Source organism: Colletotrichum godetiae, assembly GCF_030913485.1.
Source record: "Colletotrichum godetiae strain CBS 193.32 chromosome Unknown BDP55scaffold_25, whole genome shotgun sequence".
NCBI lineage: Eukaryota > Fungi > Ascomycota > Sordariomycetes > Glomerellales > Glomerellaceae > Colletotrichum > Colletotrichum godetiae.
Window position 1 is genome coordinate 386,068 of NW_026851273.1, and position 27,702 is coordinate 413,769.

The window sequence follows — 27,702 nt, forward strand, 5'->3', positions numbered from 1 at the left end:
CCGTGGATTATCAGGGCCTTGCCAATTACTTTTAGGTGGTGGTCGAGATAAACCTCCTTTTCCTGTCTCTGTCTCTCACATCTTGGCAGACGCAAACCTTCAATTAATTCCCGGGGCAAACATAGAAAAGCAAAGAGCCATAATGACAGGTGGACAAGGACATGGATCGCTGGTCCAAAGAGCCCGTGTCAAGGCCGGAAAGTGATCGACTGCCGGTGTCAGGATACCTCCTCGAAGCCCCCTTGACTGGACGTGACAGAAGAACCCAAGACAGCTGGATAGGGGGGGTAATAGAACTGGTCGGAGCCATTAGCATGGTCATCCGATGAAGTAACCTTGGTCTTGCTGAGACGTTGACATGAAGGGGGAAGCAAGTCAGTCCTTCCAAGGGGGGGTAAAGTTTGATAGGTACATGGCAACAACCACCACGCCATGAGCTTCGACAGCTAACCCACCAAGGAGGAGGAGGCTTTCAAAACGTTTCCGCACCATTTCTCCTCTCTCACATCGATGCTCTTAGGGAGTTAGGCATGCCGAAAGTCAGATTAACATCTGCCAGTGTGCTACGGCAAAATCCTGACAAGTGACTGGGCCCGATGCAAGGTGCGGCAGGTGTCCAAAGGTTGGATGAGGGCGAACCAGAGTGGGAAGCGAGACTCGTCGTGGTTGCGATGTCACTGGGCCTCGCGTCCCATGCACAAGCGTCGTAGCTTTGTGTGAGATGACAGCCAGTCGCAACGGCCACTGGACAAAGAGGGGGGCAGGGTGTGCAGATTCACAACGTGTAGACTGCAGCACAACACAAGACGAGACCCAGGAAAGGCCGCCGTCGACAGGGAACAGGGCTCGCACGTCCGGTTGCTTCAAGCCGGGCCAAGAACGGCCGGCGCTCAGAAGGGATGTCAGTTGCCCACCCTCAGGCACGGGACATGAGACTTGGGGTGGAAGGTTGGCGAGTCAAACTCCACCTTTGGTACGGCGGCTGTTGCTTGTTACAATGTTAATAGAGCTTGAGGCGGCAGGAAACTATCATGGATGTCAGCAACGAGGCCAAGCTCACCCCGTCAATGAACGTGAGGGTGGGAAAGCGCCCAAAGTGGGCGTGCCATGTCAGCATGGCTAGTGTCGTAGGGCCTGTCACTGCAGCATAGAATAGGAAGGCAGAAAGATAGGTATTGGGATGGGATGGCGTAGATCCATCATCCAAGGGTGTGTGACTCTTTCGTTTGCTCGGCACTTTTTGGCGGAGCTGGGAGGCGTTAGACGAAAACGACCTTGCGCTGCGGAGTCGAAGCGTGATACCTATGGAGATGTGCGAGAACTTAGAAGCCCTGGATGGATGGTAACATGCCGTATCGCCACTTGAGATGCGGCATAAGAGGGCATGGCCGCGGTAGACTGGGGAGTATGGTGAGGAGAGGTTCAAACGACGTTGGCGCGATGGAGAAATGGCGGGCGGGTCTACAATCTGTAGCGGGTCCTCGGAGATCAGCGGATCTACATTGGACAACGACGACCACGGTACCACAGTATCGTACAGATACGTAGAACGAACACAGGGATTCGCGCGATGACGAGGAATTGGGATGAAGACAAGCCATAGCGGCCGGATGTATCATGTGTGCGTAGGGGATTCCATGTCGTGATGCTTGTCGACGAAAGCAATTCCGTTTCCAGGATAGCAGATCGGGCTTGCGACTGGGCGTCGTGAGCATGCAATTTCATGGCGTAGTGTATAATTTGCAGGCCAATAATTAGATGGAACTTGGAGTCGATGCTCGTCTTGGTGCAGGATTGTTCGATACGTGTCAAGGCGAATGGCTGTGGCTGTTTGGTATTGGCGGGAACTATCGAGACTCATTCGAGAGGGTCCAAGGTGCGGATGGCGGGAGTGTTTCGAGGGCATTCAAGGGTCGATAGACTGTGGCGCCAGGAGCGTTAGTTTCGTGCTCTGCTCGCTCTTTGGCGTTTGTGGCTTGTCTGTTGGTCGGCCAGGCTCGCATGGCAAGGCCGAAGGGGCGCATCTGGAAAGGGTACCTAGAAGCCTGAAGGAGGGCGTCTTTGTCTCAGGGCGTTCCTTTGACGGATTCAAGGTGTTCCATGAAGTCGGTTTGCCTATTGGGGATGGGCTTAGCGGATAGCCGCGCCCGTGTTGGCGCTTTGAGAAGTTCTGCAGCGACATGTATGTAGTCGAGCACTGTCGCCGCCCCCATGTTTCGAATGCTTCTGCTGGGGTTCTCCAGGAATGCTTCTCCTGTGTAGGTATCCGTAGACCAAGACGTGTCAGGGTACTGAGTCCCTCGAGGCTTGAGCAGGTGCCACTTGATGATTTGAATTTCTTCGGCCCCCTTTGTTTTCGGAAACGTAGCAAAGTACTGGGCCGGTTCGGGAACGAGGTGTCTCCTGTCAGAGCCATCGTGCAGCGGGCAGAGAGAGGGCCGAGGGGTGGGTGCCGCGCACATCATCGATGATTGACCAAAAGTGCCTTGACGTGCTGGGAAAAGCCTGGTACGAGAGGATGCCAGCGATGACTCGCCGGGGGAGGAGGCTGTTGGGAATGTAACTCTGTGATGTGTGTGAAGTATCTGTCTTCTCTCTTCCGTGACAAGTTGATTCCTAAGAAGCGCACAGTCTGTAATACGGTACTTCGTGACAGAGTAGGAAGCGTGATGAAGAATGGACGGTAATGCAAGATTGTGAGTGGACGATTGACGTCCTTGTTGGAGATTGAAGATGGCTTGTGCCCCACAACTCTACACTAAGCCCGAGGTACGTACTCTGCGCTACGTACCTGCACGGTATACCCTGGTCACGCGGTCCGGACCAGTAGGCTGTAGCAAAGATACGTATCATTCTTCACCTGACGTTGGTGAAGTCCCGTGGGACCCACTTGAGCTTCATGTTCCTTCCTTCCTTTCCAGGCCTTGTCGGAAAGATACTTCCAATCTGGGCCATCACTGGTGGGTCTCGCAGGTACCTTTCTCAAATAGCGTAAGCCCCCTGGACAACCTAAGCTCTGATCCAGCTCCGTCTCTGTCAGACCAACCAATGCAGTATGGCGATACCGCGACCGTTGGGAATGGAAGTACCGGGATTCAGCCATCGTAGGTGTCCTTGAGGCAAGGGGTTCTCATGGTAGTGGCAAGGCTTGGTACATTGATTCCCCTCGAGTGATTTACGACGCTCAATCGCCATCGCCAACAGTGCCGTATCGCGATCATTATCCGCGATGTAGCACTGACTGTAGGGTTGCCAGGCCCGGGCTATAAGCGGAAGGGTAGGGGAAGGAAGGGACGGGGGCCATGTGGGGAATGATCCGGTTCTGGCTGCCATAATCCCGGTGCCCCGATTTCCGCCTATCATCCGCAGCGAATGATCGCCGGCCCCGGTCGCCATCTTGCAGCCGCCCTGGATTGGCCCTGGTTCAATCGAGCCTGAATGCCACCAACTTCTGGACTGCGGATATTCCGACCCATGTTCCAAGAGATTTCATTCCTGCTACTCTCCAATTGAGTCCTTGACAAGGCTTTTACGATTCAAGGTTTACCTGCCGTAGCAGAGGATGGACACAATGTCGTATACTACCCCGTACATACAGTACTACGCAAAACCTACTGTGTATACCTGGTCGTGGGAGACTGAAATTCCACCAACAGTTCAAGCATCGTCCTCGTTCATATTCCGCCATCCCGACGACATCCGTGCTTCCTCGGACTATGCCCCAATGGTCCGTCCAGAGATACTTACCTACTCTAGTTACTCAAGGAGCCAAGTAAAGCAAGGAAAATCTCTGCAAGTAGCAATCAGGTATCCCACATAAATACTTCTGCATACTATGTAGTATGTGCAAGTGCGGGTACGTGAGCAGGCTATTCTCCTCTTCCTCCTTCTCCAGGTACATGCTGGACGCTGCTCCTTGCTTGCTGCGTCATGATCCAGATTCTAGGAGACTTGGTACATACATACGTGGCGCCGTGCACCTGCTCTCACAGAGCCAACTCGTCACTGGATCACAGAGGGCCTCAGAACGAGTGTTTCCTGCCTCAATCCACGCATGCCACGCATGGCGACCCAAGGTATGTACGGATCTGGGGCTGCGGCTGCCGCCAACGTAGGGCAATGCGACCTGACGTGAGGTGCCAGTCAGACATTGGACGCCCCATCTGCCAGCTTGCCAATACACTACCTACATTGTCCCGCGGACGCCTTTGGAGACTTCTCGCTGCATAATTCGGCACTAGAGCCTCGCCAAACCATCCCCACCAGCATTATGTTTTGTCATGATAATGGAGTCACACTCGGACCTTGACTCGAGGCGTAAGCCTAGAGCGACCTCTTCCCAACATCACGCAGCCTGGGGCACTCACTTCAAGTCTCCAACACCTCGTTGCTGCTTGTGTGCCCCCCATCGCTTATCACACTTTGCCTCCTCAAGATCAGTGTGCCCCGCGGGCTGAGAGAGCCAGTCTAGCATGGCCAGGCCTGTCGAAGCCAAGGAGCGTAACTGACTCTAGGAGTTGTGAGTTGTCCCTGCCCCCCTCTTCAAAACATAGTTTGCTCTGACGTCTATCCCGATTCACACCCGTCAGCCGCTTGGTTCCACCCAACTAGCAACGCACCGGGCGGTCATGCTTCCCCAGTCTAACCCACGCCGGCTCGTCTCTCATCCTCAAAGTTAGTGTTTCTACGAAGGCTGCCCTGAATCGCAACGGCCGACGATCCCCGTTGCCTGTCTGTTCCCTTGTCGGCTGCGTTTGGTTCCTCGACTCTTACTGGTTGGGAGATTCCTCCGATTTGAAGGATGCGCAGAACACGAGGGCGCTCAGATGACAAGTCTGAAGGGCACCACTCATTGCCAGCAAGCCAAACAGCATATTTTTGGTGAAACCACCTAACAGAGGCCACTCCAGCCCCTTTCATTCCACCATCATGGCAATCCTCATACTGAGCTTTCGGTGGCTAGATTTCCCTACGCACAGCCCTGATAACAGGGCATCGCAAACTTTCCAAATCCATGTCGCCAATCTTCGAGAATCACTAAGATCACGGCTTGTCTGCTGACCACGCGGCGGGAAGATCATGAAGCCTGGGCCGCCGTCGATCCTGATCAGCCTAAATCCAGCGCCAAACACCGAAATCCCCGGGTCCGTTGGGCTTGTCAATCTTAGTTGGCTTCATCTCCCATCAAGTCACTCGCCCGAGTATTCCTAAAGTGGCCTCCCGAGAAGCCACTTGAGCGATCCTCTTAGTTCCACACAAAACACATTCCGAAGGACTCGCGATCTATGGCCGCTTCGGCTCCGCAGGGAGTTAGTCAAGCATCCAACTCAGCAAGTGGTGGCGGGCAAGCGCTATCTGCGTAAGAGACATCCTTGGCAGTTCATAGCCAATCTCAAAACCTCTTGGCCGCGTTCGTTCAATCGCTACCTCCAAACGCCGTCGTGTGTCAATTTCTCACCCGGCGTTATGTTGACATCCAGACCACGACGATCATCAGGCCTGGGGTCACGTCTAACGATGCCTTCTGCCATGAGGCGCTAGGCCGGGATACCGTGTGCAGCTGTCAAAGGGTAGGATGTCTCGCTCGCATATTCGGCCTCTCAAGTTCATTCAATCGTACTACCTCCGGTGTCATACTCAACCGAGGGACAGTGTTGGAAGCTTGGGAGAATAGTGGGCCGTGGCGTTCGGCGCGCGTCAATCCTCCACGCTCGCCCGTGTTTTAGTTCGGCAGGAATATGAGACTAGTGGCAATTCTCTCGGCGCGGTTTCGACTGGTAATTTCCTGACTCTGTTGCAAATCACCCTCGCGACTACGAGGAGAATGCCGTACGAGGCGTAGTGGAAGGTCTGGCCATCACTTTACTTCTGGCGGGCGCCATCGTCAGTGGCTGCCGTTCCTCGACACGCTTCACCGATGATATCGCCGGATCTCCCATGATCCTTCGAGGAACAAAGTTTCAGACCGCCAACCGTGACGAATGAGAGCAGGTGTGATCGCTCGTGATCGTCCCACCAAGGCGAGAACAGTCCGTCTGACCGCGAGAGACTGGTAATCACGTACTGTATTCGCCCTCAGGCCGAATGTTATGACTGCACAATTGGGATGGCAGTCGGTGAACACCTCGACCCAGGGCCGAGAGTGCAGCAACTCTGTCCAGTCCATTGGGTACTGGTTCCTGGAGCGCCACGGAGAATTTTAGCCTTTTGACGATGCAAACTCAAAAACTCGTCATCAACGAGAATGTAGATGTTTCTTCGTCGGCTGCTTTCACCTGATACCTTAGCTCTGGGGACACTGACAAGCTTGGCTATCGGCTCGCCATTAACTTCGGCCTTTCGTGATGGCTCCAGATCATCCAGGGGAGGCGGCGATGAGCCTCCGCCGATCATTGAACACCCTCCGAGCTGTCCGTGGACCCACGGTGCCGCGGTTGGCTCAGTGTTCCTGGCGAAGATCACCGGGCCAAGAGCACTAAGCTGCGCCGCTTGGCAGCGAATAAGCGGATGGCTCGGCCGAGCCGGAGCCGGGTGGGATGAGATCACCGGAAAGAGGTCGCCGAGTGTCGGCCAATCCAGCAGGACGTGGAGTTTGCGGAGAACCACAAATTATCGGCTGAAGAACGGGAAATTTCCGGACATTATCCGGCGACGGCTCCGAAGATCTCAACGTTAGGATCCATTCTGCGCCGTTTAACAGGCTTGGCGTACATGATTTGCAGCTCACGTGGAGAGAAGCGGACACAGTTGACCGTTGATAGCTTTGAGCAGTAAAGGATGTCGATTCCTCAATTCTTGGCCAGCCTGATGAGTCATCATGTACGGCTCGTCATAGAAAGTCTCAGAGCCAATTAGACTGAGGCACTAGGTCCATCTCGGACATCGGACATCGGTGCAAAAACTGTCCGACTAAGCAAACAACTGGGGCCGACACGCACTCGAGCGCGTATCTGCCTGGTGAAGACCTGCTCCTAATAGTGCAGCAAAGGGCCACGGAGAAACTGTCAGTAACTCTTTGGCCTTTTTTGCCGCAATAGTGCTCGTTCAAAGCCCGCATTACGTACCCGTTGTCTCTTGCGTCACGCTGCAGGCACCTCCGAGTCCGACTCTCCCGTCTCCTCCGAGTTTGCCTTGAGTCTTGGCCCCGGCCGCGGAAGGCCCACTTCCGGCACTCTTCTTACCTCCCGTTGCCCCCCTCCTTGTCGAGGTCTCGGAAGCAAATTTTTGCGGCTCATCATGGATACCGACGACGGCGTGCAAGCGGATCTCCCGGGCTCCGCCGCCAACGCCTCGGAGCCGTTGGCGTGCGTGACTTGCCGGTCCCGAAAGCTTAAGTGTGATAGAGTGAAGCCGGCATGTAGCCGATGCTTGAAAGTGAAGGGAGAATGCGTGTATCCGGAATCGAGAAGGAAGCCAGCCTTCAAGCGGAAGAATGTGAAGGAGCTCGAGGAGAGGCTAGGTAATGCGTTCTCATGTACTCCCGCCAAAAAGACTTCTCACTAACCAAGACACAGCGCAAGTGGAAGATCTTCTCAAAGAAGCTGCCGGCAAGGGGAATGGGGCGCTGCCCTCTGAGGGTGATCTGGATAGCCGGATCAATATTGGCATGGACGACTTCCATGTTGACATTGAGACCATCATGGCTATGCAAAACGGTACATTTGACGACGGAACCTCGGGCTTCCACACGGGGCCGAATATGAACAAGACGGTCCCGCCCTCACAACCTGGAGCACCCAGCTTCGCCGACGCCTCGGGGGAACTCATGGGACTAGGGCTCTCAGAGGCTTTACCCCCTTTTGAGATGATAGAGGAGCTGTATGTTGCGCATCTGGCGCTCTCTCACTCCTCTGTTTTCGCGATAGCCCCCATCTGACTTGGAGAGCAGGAACAAAAGCTTCTTTGAGAGGCAGCAGCATTTCATCCCAATCATCCACCCCGGTCGATATCTCCAGGCCTTCTACTCGGCGCCTCATAAACGCCCACCCATGTGTCTGCAGTATGCGGTTTGGTCCATGGCCTCTAACGGGCATGAGAAGTATAGCCAGTACCACGACATCTTCTATAAACGGGCTCGACAATACGCAGATGCGGATGAGATGAAGGTGAGTTCTCTCTCGCTCTCTCTCTCTCTCTCTTTCTCTCTCACAGCACACCTGCTGCTCTAGAAAGGACTCGCTGACGCTCACACTACTACGTAGGGGTTCGGCGAGCACTTCCTCACCATACAACACGCGCAAGCGTGGGCTCTTATCGCGACGGACGAAGCGAGGTCTCTTTTCTTCACGAGAGCGGCCATGAGCTCGGCAAAGTGCGTACGACTCGTGGAGATGATGGGTCTTCACCGCATCGACGGCGATGGGCAGGAGATGGCGCCGACGCTTGCGCCGCCCACGTCGTGGGTTGACCTTGAGGAGCGGAGGAGGGCGTTCTGGGGCGCGTATTGCATCGACTGCCACGCGAGTATTGCGACTGGTTGGCCTACTCTCATTGATCCTAACGAAGTATGAATCCTTGCATGCCTGACCCTTATTGTTCTTTTTTTTTTTTTGGGTTACTGACATAAGACAGATCACGACACATCTCCCTTCATCCGAAGAGGCCTTCAACTCGGCTCGCGAAGAAAAAACGTCAACCTTGCCAGAAGCCTTCCAAGGGGCGTCGTACTCGACCTTTGCGGGCGCCGTCATCATGTGCTACATCTTCAATATGCTCCTGAAACACGTCCACTGGGAGCGGCCCAACGACAGGCCCGCGGACGTTGAGTACGGCGAGTTCTGGAAGCGGCACAGAGACATTGACAACATGCTCTCGAGCGCCTTCATGTTCTTGCCGGAGCGCTTCCGTCTACCGCAGAGCATGCGCGACCCTACGTCCGTTCACACGAACCTCAACCTCCATGCCTCGGTCATCTGCCTCCACCACGCCGCGATTGACAGGATCGAGCGGAACAAGCTCCCCGAACAGCTCAAGGCCGCCTCGGAGCTGCGGCTGCGGACGGCGGCGGAGGAGGTGGTGAACATCATCAAGTTGACGAGCCACATGAACTCTGGCTATGTAAGTGAAAGCCACGTCCGCCTCGAACCCGGCTTCGCAAACGCTCATTCGCTACAGAAAAGTCCTATGGTCGCCTTATCGCTCTACTCGGCGGCGTCAGTGTATGTCTACACGGCAAAATGCAACTTGGACACCGGCTTCTCGACGGCGGACCTGCAGAACCTGAAATTCATCATCAACGCCATGGAGGCGATTGGGAGGCGGCACATCATTACGCAGGCCTTTCTCCAGCAGATCTTTATGGATATCGAGCGCAACGGCCTGTCGGGCGTCATCGACCTGCCCAACCTGGCAAACTACAAAAACCTTTTTGGCTGGACGTCGTCCAACATCCCACTGCTCGCGCGAACGTCCATCTCGAAGCACACCGAAATCCAGCCGCCCTTGCCCGGCAGGCTGCCGCTCGGTAATCCCAAGGGTACCGCCTACGAGCACTACCCGATCAAGATGTCGGACGACGGCGGCTGCAATACCCCCATCTCCATGGGCGGGACCAACCCGATGCTCGGGCCGGTACTCGGGAAATTTGGCCAGGCTATTGGGATGGGACCGCCGTCGTCATCGGCGTCTATGGATATGCGGGACATGGGGCCGAATAAACGGAAGCGGACGTCGGAGGCGACGACGTCAACAACGAACCCGGATGTACCGAACATGGCGGCGCAAGCCGGCCCCTTTGCGTACCAGCCGGTGCCGGTGGCAACTGGTATCGACAGCGTGGGCGGGTTCGGATCGGGGCTCCTGCGAGGTAGTGGCATGGTTGGGCCAGCAGCATCGTCAGCAGCAGCCACTTCGCGAATCAACCTCCCGCACCGGAGCCCCGTGACAAGACAACCGTCGCCGACGTCAGTGTTTAATAACAGCACGCCGTCGCAGTCGACGGGCGGGAGCAGCAGTAACAATACACCGCCCGGGCTCGGGAACGGCAGCACCTCTTCGCCAGGCGATGGGAGCACCACGCAGAGTAACGGTGGAAACGGTGGCGGCAAGGTCAACGAGATAATCGATATTACGAGCATCCAGAACGCGATGCTGGGCGGCGGCGCTGCGGGGTCCTCTTCGACGTCAACGTCAACGACAACGTGGGATTCGAGGGGGTTACAGTATGCCCCGAGCACGGATCCAATTTCGTTTATGAATATGAACTTTGACTCGATTCCGCCGGGGATGGGGATTGACCCGTGGACTGTGCTGGCGAATCTGGATGATTTGACGTGGACTGGGGATGGAGAGGTGTCAACGGCAGCAGCGACGGGAGGGAACGGGAATGGAACTACCGGATAGGATTCACTGGAGGTGGGAGGGAGGCTTGGCTCGGGCTCAAGGAATGGACGGGTACGATACCGAAAATGTAGGGTTTGATTTTGATTTCTTGAGGTTGTCCTTGGTCAAAGGGGGGGGGGGAGGGGGCGGGACAGGGTTCAATGTCTGATGATATCCAGCGGGAAGGTGAGGTTTGGCATTACAAAGCAGACAATAACGCAAATGGGATAGGCAGGCGCTACGTATAGGTGTACGGACGCGTCACGAAGGTTTGGCGGTTCAGCTTGGCGGTAATATTGCAACGATTTAGAGTGTCTCAGCCAATAAAGGCGTGTGATGCGTGTCTCAAGCAATTTGTTAAAAGAAGATGGAAATTTGAGAGAGTTACTAAAACTATTGGAACCGTCCGAAAAACCAGAGTACCCTTATGAGAGCTAACAATATTGAGACTGTTTGGTACCCCGAAGTGTCCTTTCAGCGTAGTGGAAAAGAGGCAGCTATCAAGCCTGAAGAAGCCAGCTGTAATCTTCCGAAACAGAAGTGGCTGGCACCTAGTAATCGTCCTCGTCCAATGGCCCGCTATAATTCAAACTTGCCGGTTTGAATAATCCTGGTGTAGGTTCGTAATAGAATCGGATAGCTTTTGTGATTTTTTCCTCCTCTTCATAAGGATCATTGCCTAAAGTAAAGAATTGAATTCGATAACCACCGTCCCTCTGAAAATCAGTAGTGCCTTGAGCGTTCTCACCGAAGCCTATGAATTGACCTCGGTAGCACCAGCCCCAGAAGTCGTAAACGAGAGCGGTGTATTTATATGTCCCTTCATACATCATGTATTCCATAAGGAGCATGTTTGGAGCATCTTTGATTGGCTTGATTTTGACTCTGCCTGACGGGGACTCCTCTGATCCATACTTCCCGATGTATTCCATGAGAGATTGTTGATTCGGCAGTCTTGTGGCATCCGGCATTTTGACGAAGGCGAAGCGAAGTGAGAAGATATTAGATGTCGATTGGAGAAGTTGAAGCTCGGATGCGATAGGAAAAAGTTGTTTTGTGATCTTTGGGAGGGAAGTGGTAGGGACTGCTGAATATGCAGGATTCCCATGGCATTTATATCAATAAAATCCGCCATACTTAATGAACTTGTTCTTGTTGGTGCCAAACAACAGGGAACATCAGAAATTGAAGAATGGTTGTTTGCTCTGGGCGGTAAGCCCCAGGGAGGCGGCGACCACCTTGCAGTGAAAGGATTCCATGATTGCGGGACGGCAGCGCCTTTGCCAACTGACGAGGGTGTTCACTTGTGTCCAAGAGATTATATCAAGCGCAGAATGGCAGTCAACGATGATGTTCAAGAAGCAAACATCAAGAAGCAAACATCAAGATGCGGCGTGGGCAGTATGCGAGCTTTATCTGTTTACCCGAAGGTAGGTACCTAGTCAGGGATCGTCTGTTGAGGCATCTACCAAAGCAATGACACTTCTGTTCAAAAGTTTGAACAACCTTTACTATTTCCCCCATAATTCAAGAGCTAAAGAGCCTGTTTGCGAGAAATTCCTCATGGAAATACCAGAATTTTGCCCTCCTTGCAGCATCCTACCGATACAAGTACGTTGAGCAAAACAAAGTCAAGAAATGGAATCGTTAGGAGCAAGGAAACACCCCCGAGAACCATCCACGTTATCGCCAGATACTTTCCCTAAATGACTGTAAGTGGCAGTTACTTGTGAGATCTGGGTTGCCCTAGAATCATGTTGATGTTGACCGCGTGAACACCCTACGTCTTCTACTACTACGAGTCAATTGTTAATTGGCACTGAACGTTTAATAGAGGAGCGCGGTCTTTGTGTAGGCTGCCGAGCCTGTTATTCGTGTTTTGGGGGGGGGGGAATAGAATTTATCACAACGAACAGGACTCGTCTAGATATTATTAATAGTAGATGGGGGTTATGCCGGACAAAGTTAAAGATTATTTCGTGTTCAGCGTGAGCATTATGCAAGACGTGTCATGGTGGTTTACTTTGGGGGCCCTAAGCATTGTGCTGTTGCTGCTTGACTTCGAGCTTGTCTCCCAAATGAGAAGACATAGTTGCGTTACGTGAGACAGTAGGTCACAATATCATATTGCTTATATAACTATATCGATCGGGCAAGGCAACTCAACACTCGTCAAACATAGTCATCCAGGGAAGTATAGGCACATCACCATCCACACGAGTCATCGCGTGCTCGTGGATACGTATGTGCTATATGTTTCTCCGGTCTATAAGGTAGTTTATTACATACAGAGTTATATATTAAGAGACTAACTATATTGAAGATACCTAAGGTTCCGAGTCATCTCTTCAGGAACAGTGAGCCTCAACGAGCTGTAGTCCCCCGCGGCAGTGTTCTAGCCACCTCGGTCAGGTTTGGCTGTTGCGTATATGGATTCGAGAGAAACTAAAGACCATGTCTAAAGACTACCGTGAAGTGCTCGTGCTAATTTCGAATGTGATAGACAAACTTAAAATCCATTCGATAATCGGTTTCCTCGTCGGTCCAAAAGTACAGGCCAGTTTGATTCCTACCGTTATCTTCGCGAAATAAGACCTCTAGATTCGACTTCGGTTCATTGAGGGGTTCATACTCGCCTTGGAGCTTACTTCGTGTCCAAGTTTTGCCAACATCGCCTGCCGGATGCGGCTTGAGGTAGCAGACTTTTCTTTCGAGTTTCTGGAGAAAACCTAACTTGAGAACGGGCTCCGTAGTCGAAGAAATATGTTCAGAGACGCGAATGGTGAGTTTTTCTCCCTTCTCTCTCTCTTCAGTCTCACTGTAAGAGTAAATGGTTGCAGAACCTCCTGTGATCGGTGTATACAACAGTTGGCGACGTTGCTCTGGGGTCCTTATCGTCAGACATCTTGGCAAAGGAGTGACGGACTAAGTAAATTTTAGACGTAGTGGCTTGGAAATTCTGGAATAATAGTTGATATTGCTATTATCGCCGTTGCTGTTGCTGCTGTGAGTAGCAGTACTTCACTCGATAGACAACTTTTCCATGGCATCTATATAAACGAAATTCTCCAGACCTCATTTAGTAGGCTTGGCCTCTCAGTCGACATCATGAATGCGAAGCAAAAGCTTCTACCGGGTGGCGGTAAGTACGCACAAGACGGTACAAATCTCCTTCGCATCGAAGGATCCTGTTGTCATGAACCAGTAGCCGTCTTTGCTGAAGGACGTGTGTAATTACGACTCCTCAGTGACACCCCTGCCAAATTTACGAACAACGTTTGAAGAATCACAGGTACCTAAGCTGATATTCACCACTCTCGGCAAGCACCGTCACGTGTAGCAGCATGCTGAAAGGCGATACTTCTGTTCAAATTTCGAATACTTTCACTGTTTTCCTCACTCTCAAGAGCTGAGGAGCCTGTTCACAGGGAGCTCTTTCATGGAACCGCCAGAGGTTGGCCTCACTCGCAGCAGTCCGTTCCACTGGTGCGCGTTGGTTCAGCGATCAAAGGTCTCCAATAGGCAAATCGTCAGGGGTAAGGAGGCACCTATGACTGCCGTCAATAGCTGCTAGTGGTGGCCTTTCCGAACAACCCAGAGAAAGGATCAAGTTGCTTGGCTGTTCATGCAAAACTTAGAGATGGCCGTGAAGTCCATCATCCGAAGTCAATGAGGTGGGGGTTATCGACCTGTCCTGCTTGTGGAGCTTGGTAGCGCTCCGTGGATACCTAGCCAGACGGGTTTGCCATAGGACCTGACACCAAGACCCATTGAACCGACTCGGGAGTTTAGTCCGTCACAAACTGGACTCAGATGTATGCAATCTGTATTGGAGATCTTGCTCAGACTCCTTGGGGGATCCGTATCGTCAAGCTATCGTGTAGGGTCACTTTCTGCATCAATGGTTTGGATGAAGTCGAAGGCATACGCCTTGATGTTTGTGAAAACGCTCAAGGAACTATCTAAAAGCTCCCTCATTCAGGAACGCGTCTTTATCAGGCCGTGAAGCGTCGTTGGGGACGCTCTCAGGAACAAGCCGGACTCAAAGCAGTCTATGTCTGAGCTTATTCGCAGCGACGTTAGTGACTACACGCTATGCCGTCTCGAGGAGTATTCTAGATAGAGGATTCTTTTCAAAAAGTCGGTTCCATTTCTTCAACATCTCTCATCCACGAGATCGCACTTAAGTCCAACGGGTCGTACTCTGGGCCACATTCGCAAGCCGCCTGCACCGAGAGAATCTCATCAACGACGACAGCCTCTCAGATCTGCAGAGACGCCTGGCAAGCTTTTCCAGCAGCCTTGGGGGAACTCATGAAGCCTATCACAAGTTAAGGCTGTGGTAGACCGCTTGTTCTGGGTCGATACTGATCGTCATATTTCGTGAACGTATCCTAGAGACATCTTGCGAGAACCTCTGGTTTGGTTAGCACAAACAAGAAAAGTAAACATTCGTCGACCCATACCATGTCCTCGGGAAAACTTCTGCGTCTCATCACACAATCACACCGAACCCTCATCCTCATACTCTTCCTACACCAACCCAGCCATCTCGCCTCAAAGGAGATCTCACCGAAGAGGAAGCACCTCGACCAACATCACCAATGAGCCCTTGGCAAAACCCAACACCGACCCAATCATATCAATCACACGGTCTCCGTACCGCAAAAATAAATGAAATGAAAACCCGAAAACCTCCTCATATTCACCCCGAATCCCGGAACTACCTATCGAAAGCTGGCCTTCACAAATGGCTGTCGCTGTCACCCTGCATTCGCAAGGCGTCTGCCGCCCAGCCGCGTGGGGTCACCACCACCCATCACCCACCCCCTTGCCCCGTGAGGCTGACGGTGCATCCCTCGCCCCCACCCCCTTTACAAGTCCCGGGTCGCAACACAGCAACCTAACCCTTCCGAAGTGTCCTCCCTCCCTGCTTTGGGATCCCGGCTGGGGGCTCCGGACCCCCGCGTAGCTTCGCATACACCATTTGATGCCGGCTTAGATAGCGTGATGAGAAATATTCCACAAACCCCTGACGACGATTGTGGCGTGCGGGCTCAATATCGTAGGTAAAGGTGAGAATGGAAAATATGTGAGTAAATGCCTCGCTCTGAGCATCATATTACCATTTTATCAACGTTATGGTACATTTTACTGAGATCAACTACAGAGACCGCGGATTACAGGACGGGAGGGGACGCTGGTTATAATGGAGAATTTGCGCTTTTGATACCAGACTTGGGTAACACCACAACAGCACAAACCCTATGAGTGACTTTGCTTCCACTCCCAGGACACAATGCACCACATAGACCTAAAAATTCTGTCCAAAAAGTAAATGAATCAAATGCAAGCTGGAAAATAAACGAGGGAAGACAAAATCCTCCCAGCGAGCCTGCTTTCTAGCCTGGAACCAAAATTCGAACTGCAATTTCACGACCCACAGACCCCATGCAAATGTGGTGACCGAAATCGAAGCCTGTTCGGGATAAACGCATGTATGCTTACATGGAACACCACGCCTCGCAACCAATCCGAGTCCAATTCAAAAGATTAATGCAGAGATTCCTCCATATCACACCGAAGTCGAGACCGATCCTTTGATATCTCATCGCTGACCGTGGTGATGCTGAGGGGGCGGGGGAGGCGGCATGATGCTCCCATCGTGATCGACCTCGACCTCAAACATAGGGATATCTTCGGCCCTGAAGTACATACCCAAGTCGTCTCCGCCGGCCGCCGAGATGGAGTACATGTCCTTGCCGAGCGCCACCTTGCGAACCTTGGCACCCAGTCCCCAGAGCCTGCCCGGCGTCATCTCCTGGGCGAGCACGTTGTCAAATGTCTGCCACTGAGAGCGCACGTGGGCAAGCGCTGTCCTCTGCAGGGCCCGATGACTCGGCTGGCAGTTCTCGACAATCTTCTTCTCGCCGTGGCCCCTCCAGTTGATGATGAGGCGAACGGGCTTCGAGGGCGCGGTAGGGATGGCCGGGACCACGGCGGTGGTCACGGGCGCGGGGGCCATACCACGAGGTGGTGATGGGAGTCGCATGCCCGGGGGAAAGCTCCCTCGTGGGGGCGGCGGTGGTACGCCGTCTGGCACGCGGGGGAAGATGCGTGCCCGGTGGCCTGTCCAGCCAGGAGGTGGAGGGGGAGGTTGCGATATCGCGGCCATGGGGGGCGCGGGGATGTACGATGGTCGCTGCCCAGGGGCCGGGCGGCGCGTACGCGTGGTTTGTTCTGGTTCTGAGTCGATCTCTTCTTCAGAGGAAGAAGAGTCATTCTTGGAGTGCTGGCGGGATTTGCGCTTGCTCTTGCGGTGGGAGGACTTTGTCTTCTTACCCCTCCTGGACATGATGTCGTCGTTGTCGCTGTCAGAGCCGGCAGACAGAGAGAGCACATCGGAGGCGTCCATCGTTGAGGCTTCACTCCCAGAGCTTTCAGAGTCCTCAGATCTTACGCCTCGGGGGAAGGCGAAACCATTGGCTTCGATGAACTGATACACCTCCTGAGAGGACTTGGTGTGGAGGTTCTCGAAGGCATCTTCCAGATCGCGGCCCGTTGCTGAGAGAATCTCTTGACGTTTGCCTCGGTGGACCTTTACGGCGTAGATAGTGTACGATTTGTTAGGTTGGCGAGACGTGTAAACGTCAATGAGAGCACTACGGCCTGATATCAGACGAAGATTATCTGCGAGGTGCGTTAATTCTCACGCGTTCTACCCATCACGAGAGCATATCTAAATGATTACCTATGATCTGCTCACGCCATACAAGGCACAACGGGTTAGGGGCCATTGTTGTAGACGTAGGACGTTTTAGCAATGTTGTGGATTCGGTTGTATCGTTGAGCAGTACGAGCATGTGCAAAGAAAAGCGGGAAGAGGCTTGAGAATTAAGGTTGGTGAAGAAGGATGGTGAGGATGAAAGGCCAAGGGCACTTCTTATACATTACGGCTGCATCTCCAAGTCATCATCCCATGAGCAACTCAAATTTGTGGCATGCAGGAGGACCCTGCAGCCTGAGATGGCGCATTTCGGGCATACCGTTGAGGTACTTGGGCGGTTGTATCCCACGAGGTACACTCAGGGACGGCACGTCTGACAGAAAGGGGAAAGTGAGGCGAAATGACAGTGGTCTTGACATGGCACGAGTTGAAAGTCTCTATGGATCTCAGATATACCGAGCAGCTCGAGAAGCAAGGAATGAGAGAAGCATGTACATTCAAGACCGAGCGACGGAGGCAGGGAGCTTCAGCTGCTGTGCATCCCAATGTCTATGAGCGATGTGCAATCTGATCTTCGGCTCATGCGAGTGTGTGTATATGCCTGCCAACAGGGAACATGCGGTTACCGGAAATGGAGAGGATGTACGTAGTAGTCCAACGGAAAAAGCAATGTGCTGGTATAATATTCGTTCGGGCTGTGGTACCCACTGGAAGGAGAAGGGTTTGAAGCATGGAAAGAAAAGAAAAAAAAGGCTTCACTCGTGCCCGACACTTTTGAGACCACCACTCGGAGGCCAAATTCGCTATATGCCATGCTTTCGAGACGGAACTTACCAATTACGGGCCCACGTCTTGCTCGTACATACCGTGTACTTCTCTGGGCCGCCCTGCATACGGGAGGGTGGCCAGTCAACTGGTGTGGCTGACCCTATCGTAGATGCCAGGTGAGGTCTTGCACTTTTGTCCTCAACCCGTCCACTTCTGACAGAGATGCGGCTCACCGCATTCCTCCTGTTCTGCAAGGACCACGATGACGAAGGACATCGTGGCTGGCCAGACGACCTTCCTTCGGCGGCCCTGAAATAGTATATATAGGAACCAGCTGGTCGGGTTGGCCTAGCAGTGTGTTTCGCTGGCACGAGTAGTGCAAGAGACCGGTGAAGAAGCCGTCGAATTCCACGCAACAGTCCAGTGTCTCGTACCTCCCTGTCTTTCTCTAGCACAAGCTTCAAAACCCGAATACGCACAACTCTCGATCGTGGCCCGACTCGCGAGCTTCTTGTCGTTGCTCTGGTGTTGCACTCAACCACGCATCGACAACGGAGAAGCCCGCTGTCCTGGCGTAGTCTCTCTCATACACACGCCCGCCCTAGGCTCTGTTGCCGGGTACTGCTTCATGCCTGCCAGTCGTCATCGTTGGGCCGTTGCGCAGGACTGCCGTATGATTGGCATGTCCCCTAGGCGGAGAGGATCTTCTCTAGAACGCGGGTCAAGATCAATCTGAGACAATATGGCTGGTGCTCGGATTTTGCTGTGCTGCGACTCTGCGAGCGAGCGTTGGGAGTCAAGCAACCGTGAGCTCGCAACCCCACGACGACGATCGCACGGAGCTCTGGGGGGAAAGAAACGAAACAAGAAAGGAAGGTTGGGCTTTGCGAATCTTCGCTCGTACGTGTGTGTAGACGTCCGAATGGCAACCCCAGGACAATGTCAGACCTTTCGCCTATTGTCTTTCGGCCTCGTCTGAAGTTGGGGAGTTGCTGGAGTGGACGTGCGAGGAATGCCCTTGTCAAATGTGCGCCCCATCACAGCCCATGCAGCGAACCATTGGACCTTGCGAGAATCCATAGTTCTTGCTGGCGGGCAGTGTTTGGCAGGGGTGACCAGGCACTAGAGAAGCACGATCTCACAAAGGGTAAGTAGACATGCTGCGTGCGAAGCGGAAAGGGGAACGTGGGAAAAGCAACCGTAACCTTGTCCTGTTTTCCTTCCGGGCGAAGCCTGAAGGTGACACTCGCTGCTGCATGCAAGCTTCGCCCTAGAGCCACGAGGGCAGATGAGACGGAAGGCAGGCTCGACCGTCGTCGGGTACTACAGAGAGCCTTGATATCCGAATGTCCACGCACCCGACGGGTTGAGAGGTCGTAGCTTCGTGACCTACCTTCTCGATGCTCTGAGACGCTGTCCCGAAATCCTGGATAGGGTACCTTGAGTTATCCTGTTCTGTCAGCGGATTTGGCTTACACAAGACAAGATGGTCGGGCACCCAGCCCTCGTGATACGGGCTGGGCACAAAATAATGCAGATGGAACGATCCTTAGTATCTGATAGGTGAGAGGTTCGATGAACATGGTATAAGTGAGGCTGTAGAGTGGCGATCACGTGTGATTGGACGACAGTTCGAGACCCACAAGGATCGGTACTGAGTAAGAAAAGTCACCTCAATTCGAGATAATACCAACATCTTCCTTCTTGGTTTGACGACACCCCATTTCAAGGCTATGTGATAACGCCCCGAAACCGGCATCTTCCTTGCCTACTAGCAGCACCAAGATATCGTAAACGGGTACTAGGCGGCCTGAAGACAATCTTTGCCCGAGTCAGATAGTTCCGTCTCTTTGATCTAACCTCAAATCATGCTACGGTTGTGCGTTCCCAATTCTCGAAACATATGTCCGTGGTCCTCCATTGTTCTCGTGTCGCCTTACGCCCTGCGCTTGCCATCGAACCGATTGGCGCATCCGACATTCGCCAACATGTATCTATTGCATTCCCAAGGTTCAATAGCCAGTGTGATGAATGATAGCCCTTGTATCGCTCTTGGGCATCAGCCGAGATGAGGCTTGAAGTAAATGCCGCCTGGTATCCTGTCATCCCACCCTGTCTACCGCAACTCCATCTTACTGCGTCTGGAGACGCTCCAGGCGCGATGTTACAGCCTCGACCAGAGCCGTCTCTCGTGAGAGGAGAGACATGACTTGCTGCAGCTTGGCCTTGCGGATCTCCGTCGGGATCTTGAGCTCCGATACCGAAGATGATGATTCCTTCCCACCATTTCCGTCCTCACTCTGCTTCTGTATCCGTTCCACCTCTGCCACCAACTCGTCCTTGAGTCGTTGCACGTCCTCCACACGTTTCCTCAGTTGCTTCTGCTGCTTCACTGCCGGGCTGTCGTCCGAGGATGATCCTAGAACGCTGGCCTCCATGTTTTTGACTTCTGCCACGAATGCCTTCTCCTTGGCACTGAGCTCTCTTGTTGCCGCCTTGCCCACATACTTGCGGACGCCTTCTAGTCTCTCGTTGAGTCGTTTTTGCCGATCTTGTGCCTCGGCGATACGTCTTTCGAATCGGACCTCATCACTTTCACCGTCTCCGGCCTTGTCGTTGCCCGCAATCTTGTCAATCTTCTCCTTGACCTCGTTTGCCTTCTTTATTTGATCCCTGAGCTCATCTTGAAGAGTCGCGCAGCGGCGGAAAATCTCAGCCACGGCTGTGCCGAGTCGGTAGGTATCCTCGCCGAGAACGCGATGGGCGTCAGTAAGGATCTGCAGCGTCACCGGAGACAGTCTGATCTCCTGGTTCAGAATGGTCTTGTGGCGCGAGCTGCGGAGTCTGTTAATTAGCTCGGGAAGGTCGGATTGCTGCTCGAATGCATGCGACGGCTGGAAAGCTGGGCGAGGCTCATAAAAGTCCAACGGTTCCATCGTCGTAGGTTTCTCTTCGTAGGGCGTTTCGTGGCGGACGGGTGAAAAGTCGTCCTCGGGTGTCTCGAAAGTTAAGGCAATCGGCTCGTACGGAGTGGCCGAAAGAAGGAAGTATCCCAAATCCGGATCGCGGATGGCGGCGCATGCGGCGAGCGGCACGTTGACATCGCTCGAAGATTGGTTGTAGAGTCTTTCGCGAATAGAGTTTTGCCCATTGACAAGGAGGCCGAGACGGAAGTCAGAGCCCGCCTCCGATTCGCCTGAGAGCTCACCCTCGAGGCGGAAGACCCAGGGAGAAAGAGAGAGGAACGTGACGCCGGCGTGCGAAGTGACAAAAAGCGAGTAGCGTGACATGACATCTGATGAGAATGTTGGCCAAGCGTCGTCGTTCATTTCTGTTGTAGCCATGGTGTCGATGCATTGGAACGTCAATAGTGAAGGTGGGTCGGCAGCGGACAAGAGGCGCCCAAGCTTGGATTTGTTTCGCGGGGGCAACCATTGTGCTTCGACGCCTTCCAGGTCCAAGTATACGCGGACCTGGCCGGTGGTGGACAAGAGGCAGATGACCGAGAGAGAAAGACCCTCCTGGTCACCTTCGTCAAAGTCCAGGTCTTCATCTTCGCCCATCATCAGGTCGTCGGTGTCCACCTTCTTCCCGATTACGAGCAAATCCGTTAGAAGGCCGTCCCCGACATCCTCGCTTTCGGGATCGGCATCGAATTCGAACGGGCCTTGCAATCTTGGGATAACTCCCGGCCGGGAGGGTCGTGTGTAGACCTCCACTGTCTCTTCGCCCGGCGCTGTATCAAGGATTTGGGGCTCCTGAGAATCCAAATCCCCCATCCACTCGAGCTGCTGCTGAGCGAGAAGCTTGTCCATCTCGGATACAGCAGGGTCATCCTCCAAGGCGGCCACCTTGGATACAATTGACACTGAAAGGGATGGGATAAGAGTAGGAGGCGGCGCCCATTTCTGAGGCAGCAAGGGGCTCAATGCGTAGACATCGCCTTCTCTCATCGCAACCCAGAGAGTCATGGGACTCCACCCACCTGAGCCGCGGCCAGCAAAGCAAGCAGAGGCTACCTGCATCTCGAGAGAGTACTGTGAGAAGCTGGCGTTCGTAGCAGCCGTGGATGCGCTGAAGTCCTGGTCAAGCGTCGTGCCATCCACTAGCTTCTTCAAGTCGATCGATAGTGTGGGAGAGTCGAATGACCACCTATCGGTCAGTGACAACTCCCAGACGCGCACAATGGCATCGGTTGTTACGGTTACAAGGCAAGAGCCCTTGACTCCAAGCGGGTGCCATACAGCTGACGCAACTGAGGATCGCGAGGTGACGTGAGTTGTAGGTCCCAGGGTCCAGATTTTGGGTCGCAGAGGTCCAGTATCCTCGGCCGTGAGATGGGAAGAGTCGGGAACCACGCAAATGTGAACGGTATGTGCCGTGAGAATAGCGAGGTAATCGGAGTTCGGGGAGATGACGAGCTGCCGGATATCGTCTGCGACAGATGTCTTGATAGTCTAAGAAAGTTGTTAGCATCCCTAGTCACTTGCCCTGTTGAGGGACAGAACCTACCCTGAAGCCCTGGGCCGTAGCCGCCTCCTCCGTCGAGGGAATGGCATCGTCTTCGAACGACTGTGTCGAGTCCTCCCGCTTGACACGGCTGCCCATGCGACGGTGCGCATGTTTCGTTGACCATTTCTCCTTCAGGTATGCCAGATCGCCCCATCGCAACTCCTTACCAACAGCAACGAAGACCTCGGTTCCTCGTCTCGCAATCGTTCGCCTAGGGCCTTGGATCTTCTTCTTCTTGGATCCGTAGGGTGACGGTGCGCTCAACGCCTTGTTGGAGGCGTCGCTGGAGGGCGCGAACAAGCTGTGGCCCGGCCCATGCGACAGCCACGGGGCCGTATAGCTCTTGACCTTGGGCATTGCGTCCCTCTCAAGCGTAAGAATTATGTGTCGGAGATTCTCTGCAGGCTTTCGGGTGGTTGAATAGGTGCTGCAGGCTGGATCGAGCTCGAATGTCGTTCGTGGACTTTTTCGGTAGTGTTTGCTGGGTGAGCTTGTCTTTAGAATTATTCATAGTCAAAAAACGCGGTTGCTGGTAGCAGCCACACCGAGACCCACTTTGAGCTTTCCCGGCGCTACCTGCATTTGCGCTGCGCCAATCAGACCGACTGGACAACGGACCGTGTTAGTCTTCAGGCTTTCATCTATAAGGTAATCAGTGCCTGAGATAGGTCTTGCCAACAAGAGTATGAGGGCTTCAGATATACTGAAGTAAATTATAGAAGATCTGAATGTTCTCTTGAATGATCTAGTTTGGAGCTCATAACAGTGAATGCTTTGTGGCCGGCCAAGGCACAGCTTGGTGAGGTCCAAGAGCCAAAGTCATGTACTAGTCTTCTGCCTAGTTTGTGCTGAAGCTATCTGCGCTTCTCAATTAAAGCAAATGGCATGGAAATGCATCTGAAGAGAGCATTTTGTCTATTTGGAAAATTCCAGCCGTATTGTCATTGGAAATACCAAAGTGACGTTGAACGGCCCTGAAGCAACGATGTGATGTGAATGTGGCGCACAGACCATCAAGTCACCAACAAGGTGCGCCTGCCTGAGGTACCTTGGTACCTTTCGATTCAACCAGGCAAGTGCTTCTTCTCCAGACCTTCGACCTTCAATTCCCACTTACACGATCGACAACGAACCAATTGTCCTCCACCACAAACATCCAATCCCTTCAAAATGCAGGTCCGGCACAGAAACACAGTAGAACGCCTCGACAGGCCGAGCGCATACTACCACAACCGGGTACGCAGCTTCTCGTCCCCCCAAGAGCTGCTCTCCAATCGTCCAAGCAGGAAAGAAGCGATTCCCGAACAGAAGTTAACTTCCATATATTACAGAACAAGCGCAGGAGAAACGACCCCCGCGACGCCGCCCGCGAAGCCCGCGACGCAGAAGACGAAGCCGCCACCAAGAACGAGCCCCTCCCCGAGGACCCCCTCGCCGCCGCGACGACGCTCTACGTCGGCAACCTCTCCTTCTACACCACCGAGGAGCAGGTCTACGAGCTCTTTTCAAAGTGCGGCGAGATCAAGCGCCTCGTCATGGGCCTCGACCGCTTCAACAAAACCCCCTGCGGCTTCTGCTTCGTCGAGTACTACACCCACCAGGACGCCTTGGATTGCATGAAGTATATCGGCGGCACCAAGCTAGACGAGCGCGTCATCCGCACCGATCTCGACCCAGGCTTTGAGGAAGGGAGACAGTATGGTCGCGGCAAGAGCGGTGGGCAGGTGCGGGATGAGTACCGTGAGGACTTTGACGAGGGACGTGGTGGGCATGGTAGGGCGATTCAGATGCAGAGGGATCGGGATGATCGCATGGGCGAGTATGAGGAGACGCGATGAGTGTGGAGGGTGTGCGTGTATGTTTATTGGGATTGGGACTGGGAAGCGTCTTCTTTGTCCGTCAGGGGACGACATCAAAAGCAAGTGAGACGTGGGAAGGAAAACAGACAACGAGAGACTCTACTTCACAGAGTGGGTAGCAATGCTTTTGAAACTACTAGGCAGGCTTCAGGGAATCGATACCCTCAAAATGACACAATCATGGACACCAAACCGATTTCAATATTTGGTGGCTGCGTGACTGGAAATTTGTGCTTTTGGTTAATATCACATTCAACTTCCTAAACAGCTGTACAAAGTGTGGTTTTTATCTCGTGAGCCCCAATGCAGATGCTATAATATACAGAGAAGCTGTTTCGTCTGCTCCTGTCCACTGCAACGGCAGCGGTCCGTTGGATCTCCTCCTCTCCCTCAACTTCGGGTTGCGTAGAGTATATATTCGTACAAGGGCCGTAGCCATCCCCCCTGTCCCAAGTTTCTCGCCGCCCATCTTGCCAGTTCGAATACATCTGACATAGACTTGGTGACCTAGTAACCCGGCGGGTTCAATCTCTGCGAAACTCTCGTCCACTTGGGAAGTTCTGCAAAGACACACTGTCAGCTCTACCCCCCTTACTATTATCTCCACGAATTCTCCCACTCCAGCCCTCCTCCAGCAACTAGGCGGGTGGAAGAAGGAGAAGGAGGAGAAAGGAGAAGGAAGGAAAACGTACTGTGAATGCCCTTGCGGTACTTCTTCTCCTTGCGATCAAACATGGTATACTTGTCTTTCGGCAACATCTCCGCCTCGGTCGGCATCTCGGCCTTCCATCGCTCCAGCGCGGCCACCGTCTCGCCCTTTTTCGCAAGCGCGGCGTCCACCGTCGCAATCACGTCGTCGACGGCGCGGAGGCGCTCGCGGTGGCGGCGCTTCTGGAACTTGGAGAGCCTCCACGGGATCTTCCAGAGCAGGCCGCTCGAGAGCGGGGAGGTCATGCGGAAGGCGCCGAACATTGTAATGTGTGTGTGTGTGTGTGTGTGTGACGTGTATGAGAGAGTCAGGAAGGTGGATTGAGTGTCGAGCGGTGATGCTCCGGTCGTGAAGAGGGCTGCTTCGTTCGAGTTCGCTTCGCCTCGGCTTCGGATGGCCTGCGTCCCAGGTATTATAATAATCTTCCACCTCACACACTCGTAGTTTTTCGTGACTTGCGCGTCGTCGTTCCAGTCGTCGTCGATTGTTGCTTAGGAGCTTCGATCTTCTCTCCTACATTGACGAACAAAACCGTTCGATGTAGTCGTCCCTTTCCCAGGGAAATTTTGGAGCTACGAAAGCCGGGTCAAAGGTGGAGAACATTTGAAGAGCTCAATTGGTTGGCTCCCTGCTCCGGCGCGCGCGCTCGTGCGGAATTTCCCATGTACCACCCGGGAGGACCAGAGTCTCCACCGCTTCCTGCAGGCCCGTCAGCCCGCCCCGCGGGTCCTGCGCTAAGGTTTCTAGGTGTTAGCTGTCGCTGGAGGTGAGGTGTGCTGCAGCAGGAACTCGGTGAGAGGCCAGAGGCGCGACATCACGAACCGAAGCTCCAGCGATTTCTCGATATACCCCCGCCCGTGCTTCCCACATCGACAAACTCCTTTGAACTAGGCGAACGCTATCTGGCCGACGATCTCATATTCTCACGGAAGCCACACACATCCCCCCGTACCTCGAACCCGAAGAAGCGCATCCATCCGAAACCTCGAAGCCAAACTCCTGAGCAGGGCCGTCCACACACGTCGCGCAGGGTGATAGATATTACGAGAGAAGAGAGATAGATAGAGGCAAACGGAAGGACGACTGCGCGCAAACACTACAACACACACACACACACACACACACACACACACACACACAACAATGTCGTACTACTTCGCCATCGTCGGCACGCAAGACAACCCCCTCTTCGAATACGAATTCGGCACCTCCAAACAAGGCGGCGACGGCCAGTCGCGCTTCAACGAGCAGGTCCGCCACCTGAACCAGTTCATCCTCCACAGCAGTCTGGATATCGTAGAGGAAGTGCAGTGGGCGCAGGGGCAAATGTAAAAATCCACCTCACACTCTCCGAACACCATCCCTTCCACTGGTCTCTCGAGCTCAAGCTTTCGCTTGCGTCTATCGCAACGCAAGACGACCTAAGGCAAACAGGCATACTAACATCTACCCTCCAAACACGCAGGTACCTCAAAATCGTAGACAAGTTCTTCAATAACTACGTCTCCTGCTTCGTCACAGCAGGCAACGTCAAGTTCCTCCTCCTGCACCAGCCCTCGGCGCCCTCCACCACGGCGTCGTCGCGCTCGTCGACGGCCATCGGCGCCAACCCCACCAGCCCCGCGACCGAGGAGGCCATCAAGAACTTCTTCCAAGAGGTGTACGAGAACTGGGTCAAGGCCATCATGAGTCCGTTTTACAGGGTCAATATGGAAGTCAAGAGTCCTGTGTTTAGGTCACGGGTGGCGGCGGCGGGGAGGAAATATCTCTAGTTCACCTTGGGTGTTGAAAGTAATGTGGAATAGGCTGGGCAAGTTATACAAACGCTGCAGCCTAGATTGGTTGTTGTCTTCATAATGGATCACTTCACAAAACGTAAACAAGACACGCGTCACGATTCAATCACGTTCGAGTAAAGAGTGTGTTGTGTTCAAATCACCGTGTTGGTTGGTGTTCCATTTCAGGCAATGCGTCTGCCTGTCGACGCCATGAGAGCACTATCATTCCCAGAGTCTCGTGATTCCCAAACGCCATAAATCAACGTGATGTATCCATATCCCCATTACCATTGAAAAGACCAATGAATCCACAACGAAAGCCTGCCGATCAGCAGCCTAGATACCACGGCGCCATGGCATCCGAGCCGCGCAAGAGGCCAAGCAACCATCGAAATGATACGCTTAACCACCGAAACCGTACAGGGTGCGGCCCTGGCGCTTGAGGGCGTAGACGACGTCAAGGGAGGTGACGGTCTTGCGCTTGGCGTGCTCAGTGTAGGTGACGGCGTCACGAATGACACCCTCGAGGAAGGACTTGAGGACACCACGGGTCTCCTCGTAGATCACTAAGAGCGGAGTATGTTAGCAGACCGTTGATGAGTAGAGTATGTGTAATTGCATGAACTTACTAGCAGAAATACGCTTGACACCACCACGACGAGCGAGACGACGGATAGCGGGCTTGGTGATACCCTGAATGTTGTCACGCAAAATCTTGCGGTGACGCTTGGCGCCACCCTTTCCGAGGCCCTTGCCGCCCTTGCCGCCTGGGAGACGTTAGTGTCATGTTGACAACGAAAAAACAAAGACTCCAAGTCGAGGGCGTGATGCGACAAGAGTGAGACGCGTACGCGCGATGAATGAGGTTGAGACGCGTTCTGAAAGCAGACGCATTCCAATGAAGCCTCCCTCATCCATTAAACCGCGGGGTTACGCCACACTCGAGACGCGCCACTACACTGAAACAAAGAGTATGGTCGAGTAGGTAAAATGGAGAGATGCAACTTACGTCCAGTCATTGTGAATGAT

At 53.6% G+C, this 27,702-nt stretch overlaps 8 protein-coding genes across 8 annotated transcripts; 3 read left to right on the forward strand and 5 right to left on the reverse strand.

Moving 5' to 3' along the window:
• Nucleotides 1-2,066: 2,066 nt before the first annotated feature.
• Nucleotides 2,067-3,103, reverse strand: BDP55DRAFT_746059 (uncharacterized protein; the record flags this gene model as incomplete). Its single annotated transcript, XM_060580543.1, has 3 exons — nucleotides 2,067-2,632; nucleotides 2,792-2,831; nucleotides 2,861-3,103. The coding sequence occupies 3 exons, from the start codon at nucleotides 3,101-3,103 to the stop codon at nucleotides 2,067-2,069; spliced, it is 849 nt and encodes a 282-aa protein (XP_060428565.1).
• A 3,812-nt stretch (nucleotides 3,104-6,915) lies between these two features.
• On the forward strand, nucleotides 6,916-9,468 carry BDP55DRAFT_612092 (uncharacterized protein; the record flags this gene model as incomplete). The annotated part of the gene is made up of 6 exons (XM_060571196.1): nucleotides 6,916-7,459; nucleotides 7,515-7,818; nucleotides 7,889-8,105; nucleotides 8,202-8,504; nucleotides 8,572-9,057; nucleotides 9,115-9,468. Coding segments are annotated over exons 1-6 (1,887 nt in total), but the record flags the coding sequence as incomplete, so codon positions are not given.
• Nucleotides 9,469-15,928: 6,460 nt separating this feature from the next.
• Nucleotides 15,929-17,117, reverse strand: BDP55DRAFT_554257 (uncharacterized protein; the record flags this gene model as incomplete). Its single annotated transcript, XM_060569377.1, has 2 exons — nucleotides 15,929-17,010; nucleotides 17,072-17,117. 2 exons carry the CDS (start codon nucleotides 17,115-17,117, stop codon nucleotides 15,929-15,931), a joined length of 1,128 nt encoding a protein of 375 aa, XP_060428567.1.
• Nucleotides 17,118-19,471: 2,354 nt separating this feature from the next.
• On the reverse strand, nucleotides 19,472-22,868 carry BDP55DRAFT_612098 (nuclear pore complex protein An-Nup82). Its single transcript, XM_060571197.1, has 2 exons — nucleotides 22,328-22,868; nucleotides 19,472-22,272 (listed from the first exon to the last, which is right to left on the reverse strand). Exons 1-2 carry the CDS (start codon nucleotides 22,682-22,684, stop codon nucleotides 19,948-19,950), a joined length of 2,682 nt encoding a protein of 893 aa, XP_060428568.1. The 5' UTR covers nucleotides 22,685-22,868; the 3' UTR covers nucleotides 19,472-19,947.
• A 556-nt stretch (nucleotides 22,869-23,424) lies between these two features.
• BDP55DRAFT_666888 (RNA recognition domain-containing protein) lies at nucleotides 23,425-24,411 on the forward strand. Its single transcript, XM_060575128.1, has 2 exons — nucleotides 23,425-23,563; nucleotides 23,659-24,411. Exons 1-2 carry the CDS (start codon nucleotides 23,498-23,500, stop codon nucleotides 24,163-24,165), a joined length of 573 nt encoding a protein of 190 aa, XP_060428569.1. The 5' UTR covers nucleotides 23,425-23,497; the 3' UTR covers nucleotides 24,166-24,411.
• On the reverse strand, nucleotides 24,394-25,487 carry BDP55DRAFT_666890 (mitochondrial ribosomal protein L31-domain-containing protein). The gene is made up of 2 exons (XM_060575129.1): nucleotides 24,879-25,487; nucleotides 24,394-24,746 (listed from the first exon to the last, which is right to left on the reverse strand). Exons 1-2 carry the CDS (start codon nucleotides 25,156-25,158, stop codon nucleotides 24,694-24,696), a joined length of 333 nt encoding a protein of 110 aa, XP_060428570.1. The 5' UTR covers nucleotides 25,159-25,487; the 3' UTR covers nucleotides 24,394-24,693.
• Nucleotides 25,488-25,663: 176 nt separating this feature from the next.
• Nucleotides 25,664-26,894, forward strand: BDP55DRAFT_666893 (Sedlin). The gene is made up of 2 exons (XM_060575130.1): nucleotides 25,664-26,223; nucleotides 26,361-26,894. Exons 1-2 carry the CDS (start codon nucleotides 26,039-26,041, stop codon nucleotides 26,665-26,667), a joined length of 492 nt encoding a protein of 163 aa, XP_060428571.1. The 5' UTR covers nucleotides 25,664-26,038; the 3' UTR covers nucleotides 26,668-26,894.
• On the reverse strand, nucleotides 26,820-27,438 carry BDP55DRAFT_666895 (histone H4; the record flags this gene model as incomplete). The annotated part of the gene is made up of 2 exons (XM_060575131.1): nucleotides 26,820-27,239; nucleotides 27,303-27,438. Coding segments are annotated over 2 exons (300 nt in total), but the record flags the coding sequence as incomplete, so codon positions are not given.
• Nucleotides 27,439-27,702: the final 264 nt, after the last annotated feature.

What these genes read in the sequence shown, in the direction of transcription:
- BDP55DRAFT_666888 (XM_060575128.1), top strand. Translation starts at nt 23,498, where the DNA reads ATGCAGGTCCGGCACAGAAACACAGTAGAACGCCTCGACAGGCCGAGC. An exon ending in GCGCATACTACCACAACCGG is followed by an intron (nt 23,564 to 23,658) that starts GTACGCAGCTTC and finishes CATATATTACAG; the next exon opens with AACAAGCGCAGGAGAAACGA.
- BDP55DRAFT_666893 (XM_060575130.1), top strand. Translation starts at nt 26,039, where the DNA reads ATGTCGTACTACTTCGCCATCGTCGGCACGCAAGACAACCCCCTCTTC. An exon ending in CAGTGGGCGCAGGGGCAAAT is followed by an intron (nt 26,224 to 26,360) that starts GTAAAAATCCAC and finishes CCAAACACGCAG; the next exon opens with GTACCTCAAAATCGTAGACA.
- BDP55DRAFT_666890 (XM_060575129.1), bottom strand. Translation starts at nt 25,158, where the DNA reads ATGTTCGGCGCCTTCCGCATGACCTCCCCGCTCTCGAGCGGCCTGCTC. An exon ending in GTACCGCAAGGGCATTCACA is followed by an intron (nt 24,747 to 24,878) that starts GTACGTTTTCCT and finishes GTGTCTTTGCAG; the next exon opens with AACTTCCCAAGTGGACGAGA.
- BDP55DRAFT_612098 (XM_060571197.1), bottom strand. Translation starts at nt 22,684, where the DNA reads ATGCCCAAGGTCAAGAGCTATACGGCCCCGTGGCTGTCGCATGGGCCG. An exon ending in CTACGGCCCAGGGCTTCAGG is followed by an intron (nt 22,273 to 22,327) that starts GTAGGTTCTGTC and finishes CAACTTTCTTAG; the next exon opens with ACTATCAAGACATCTGTCGC.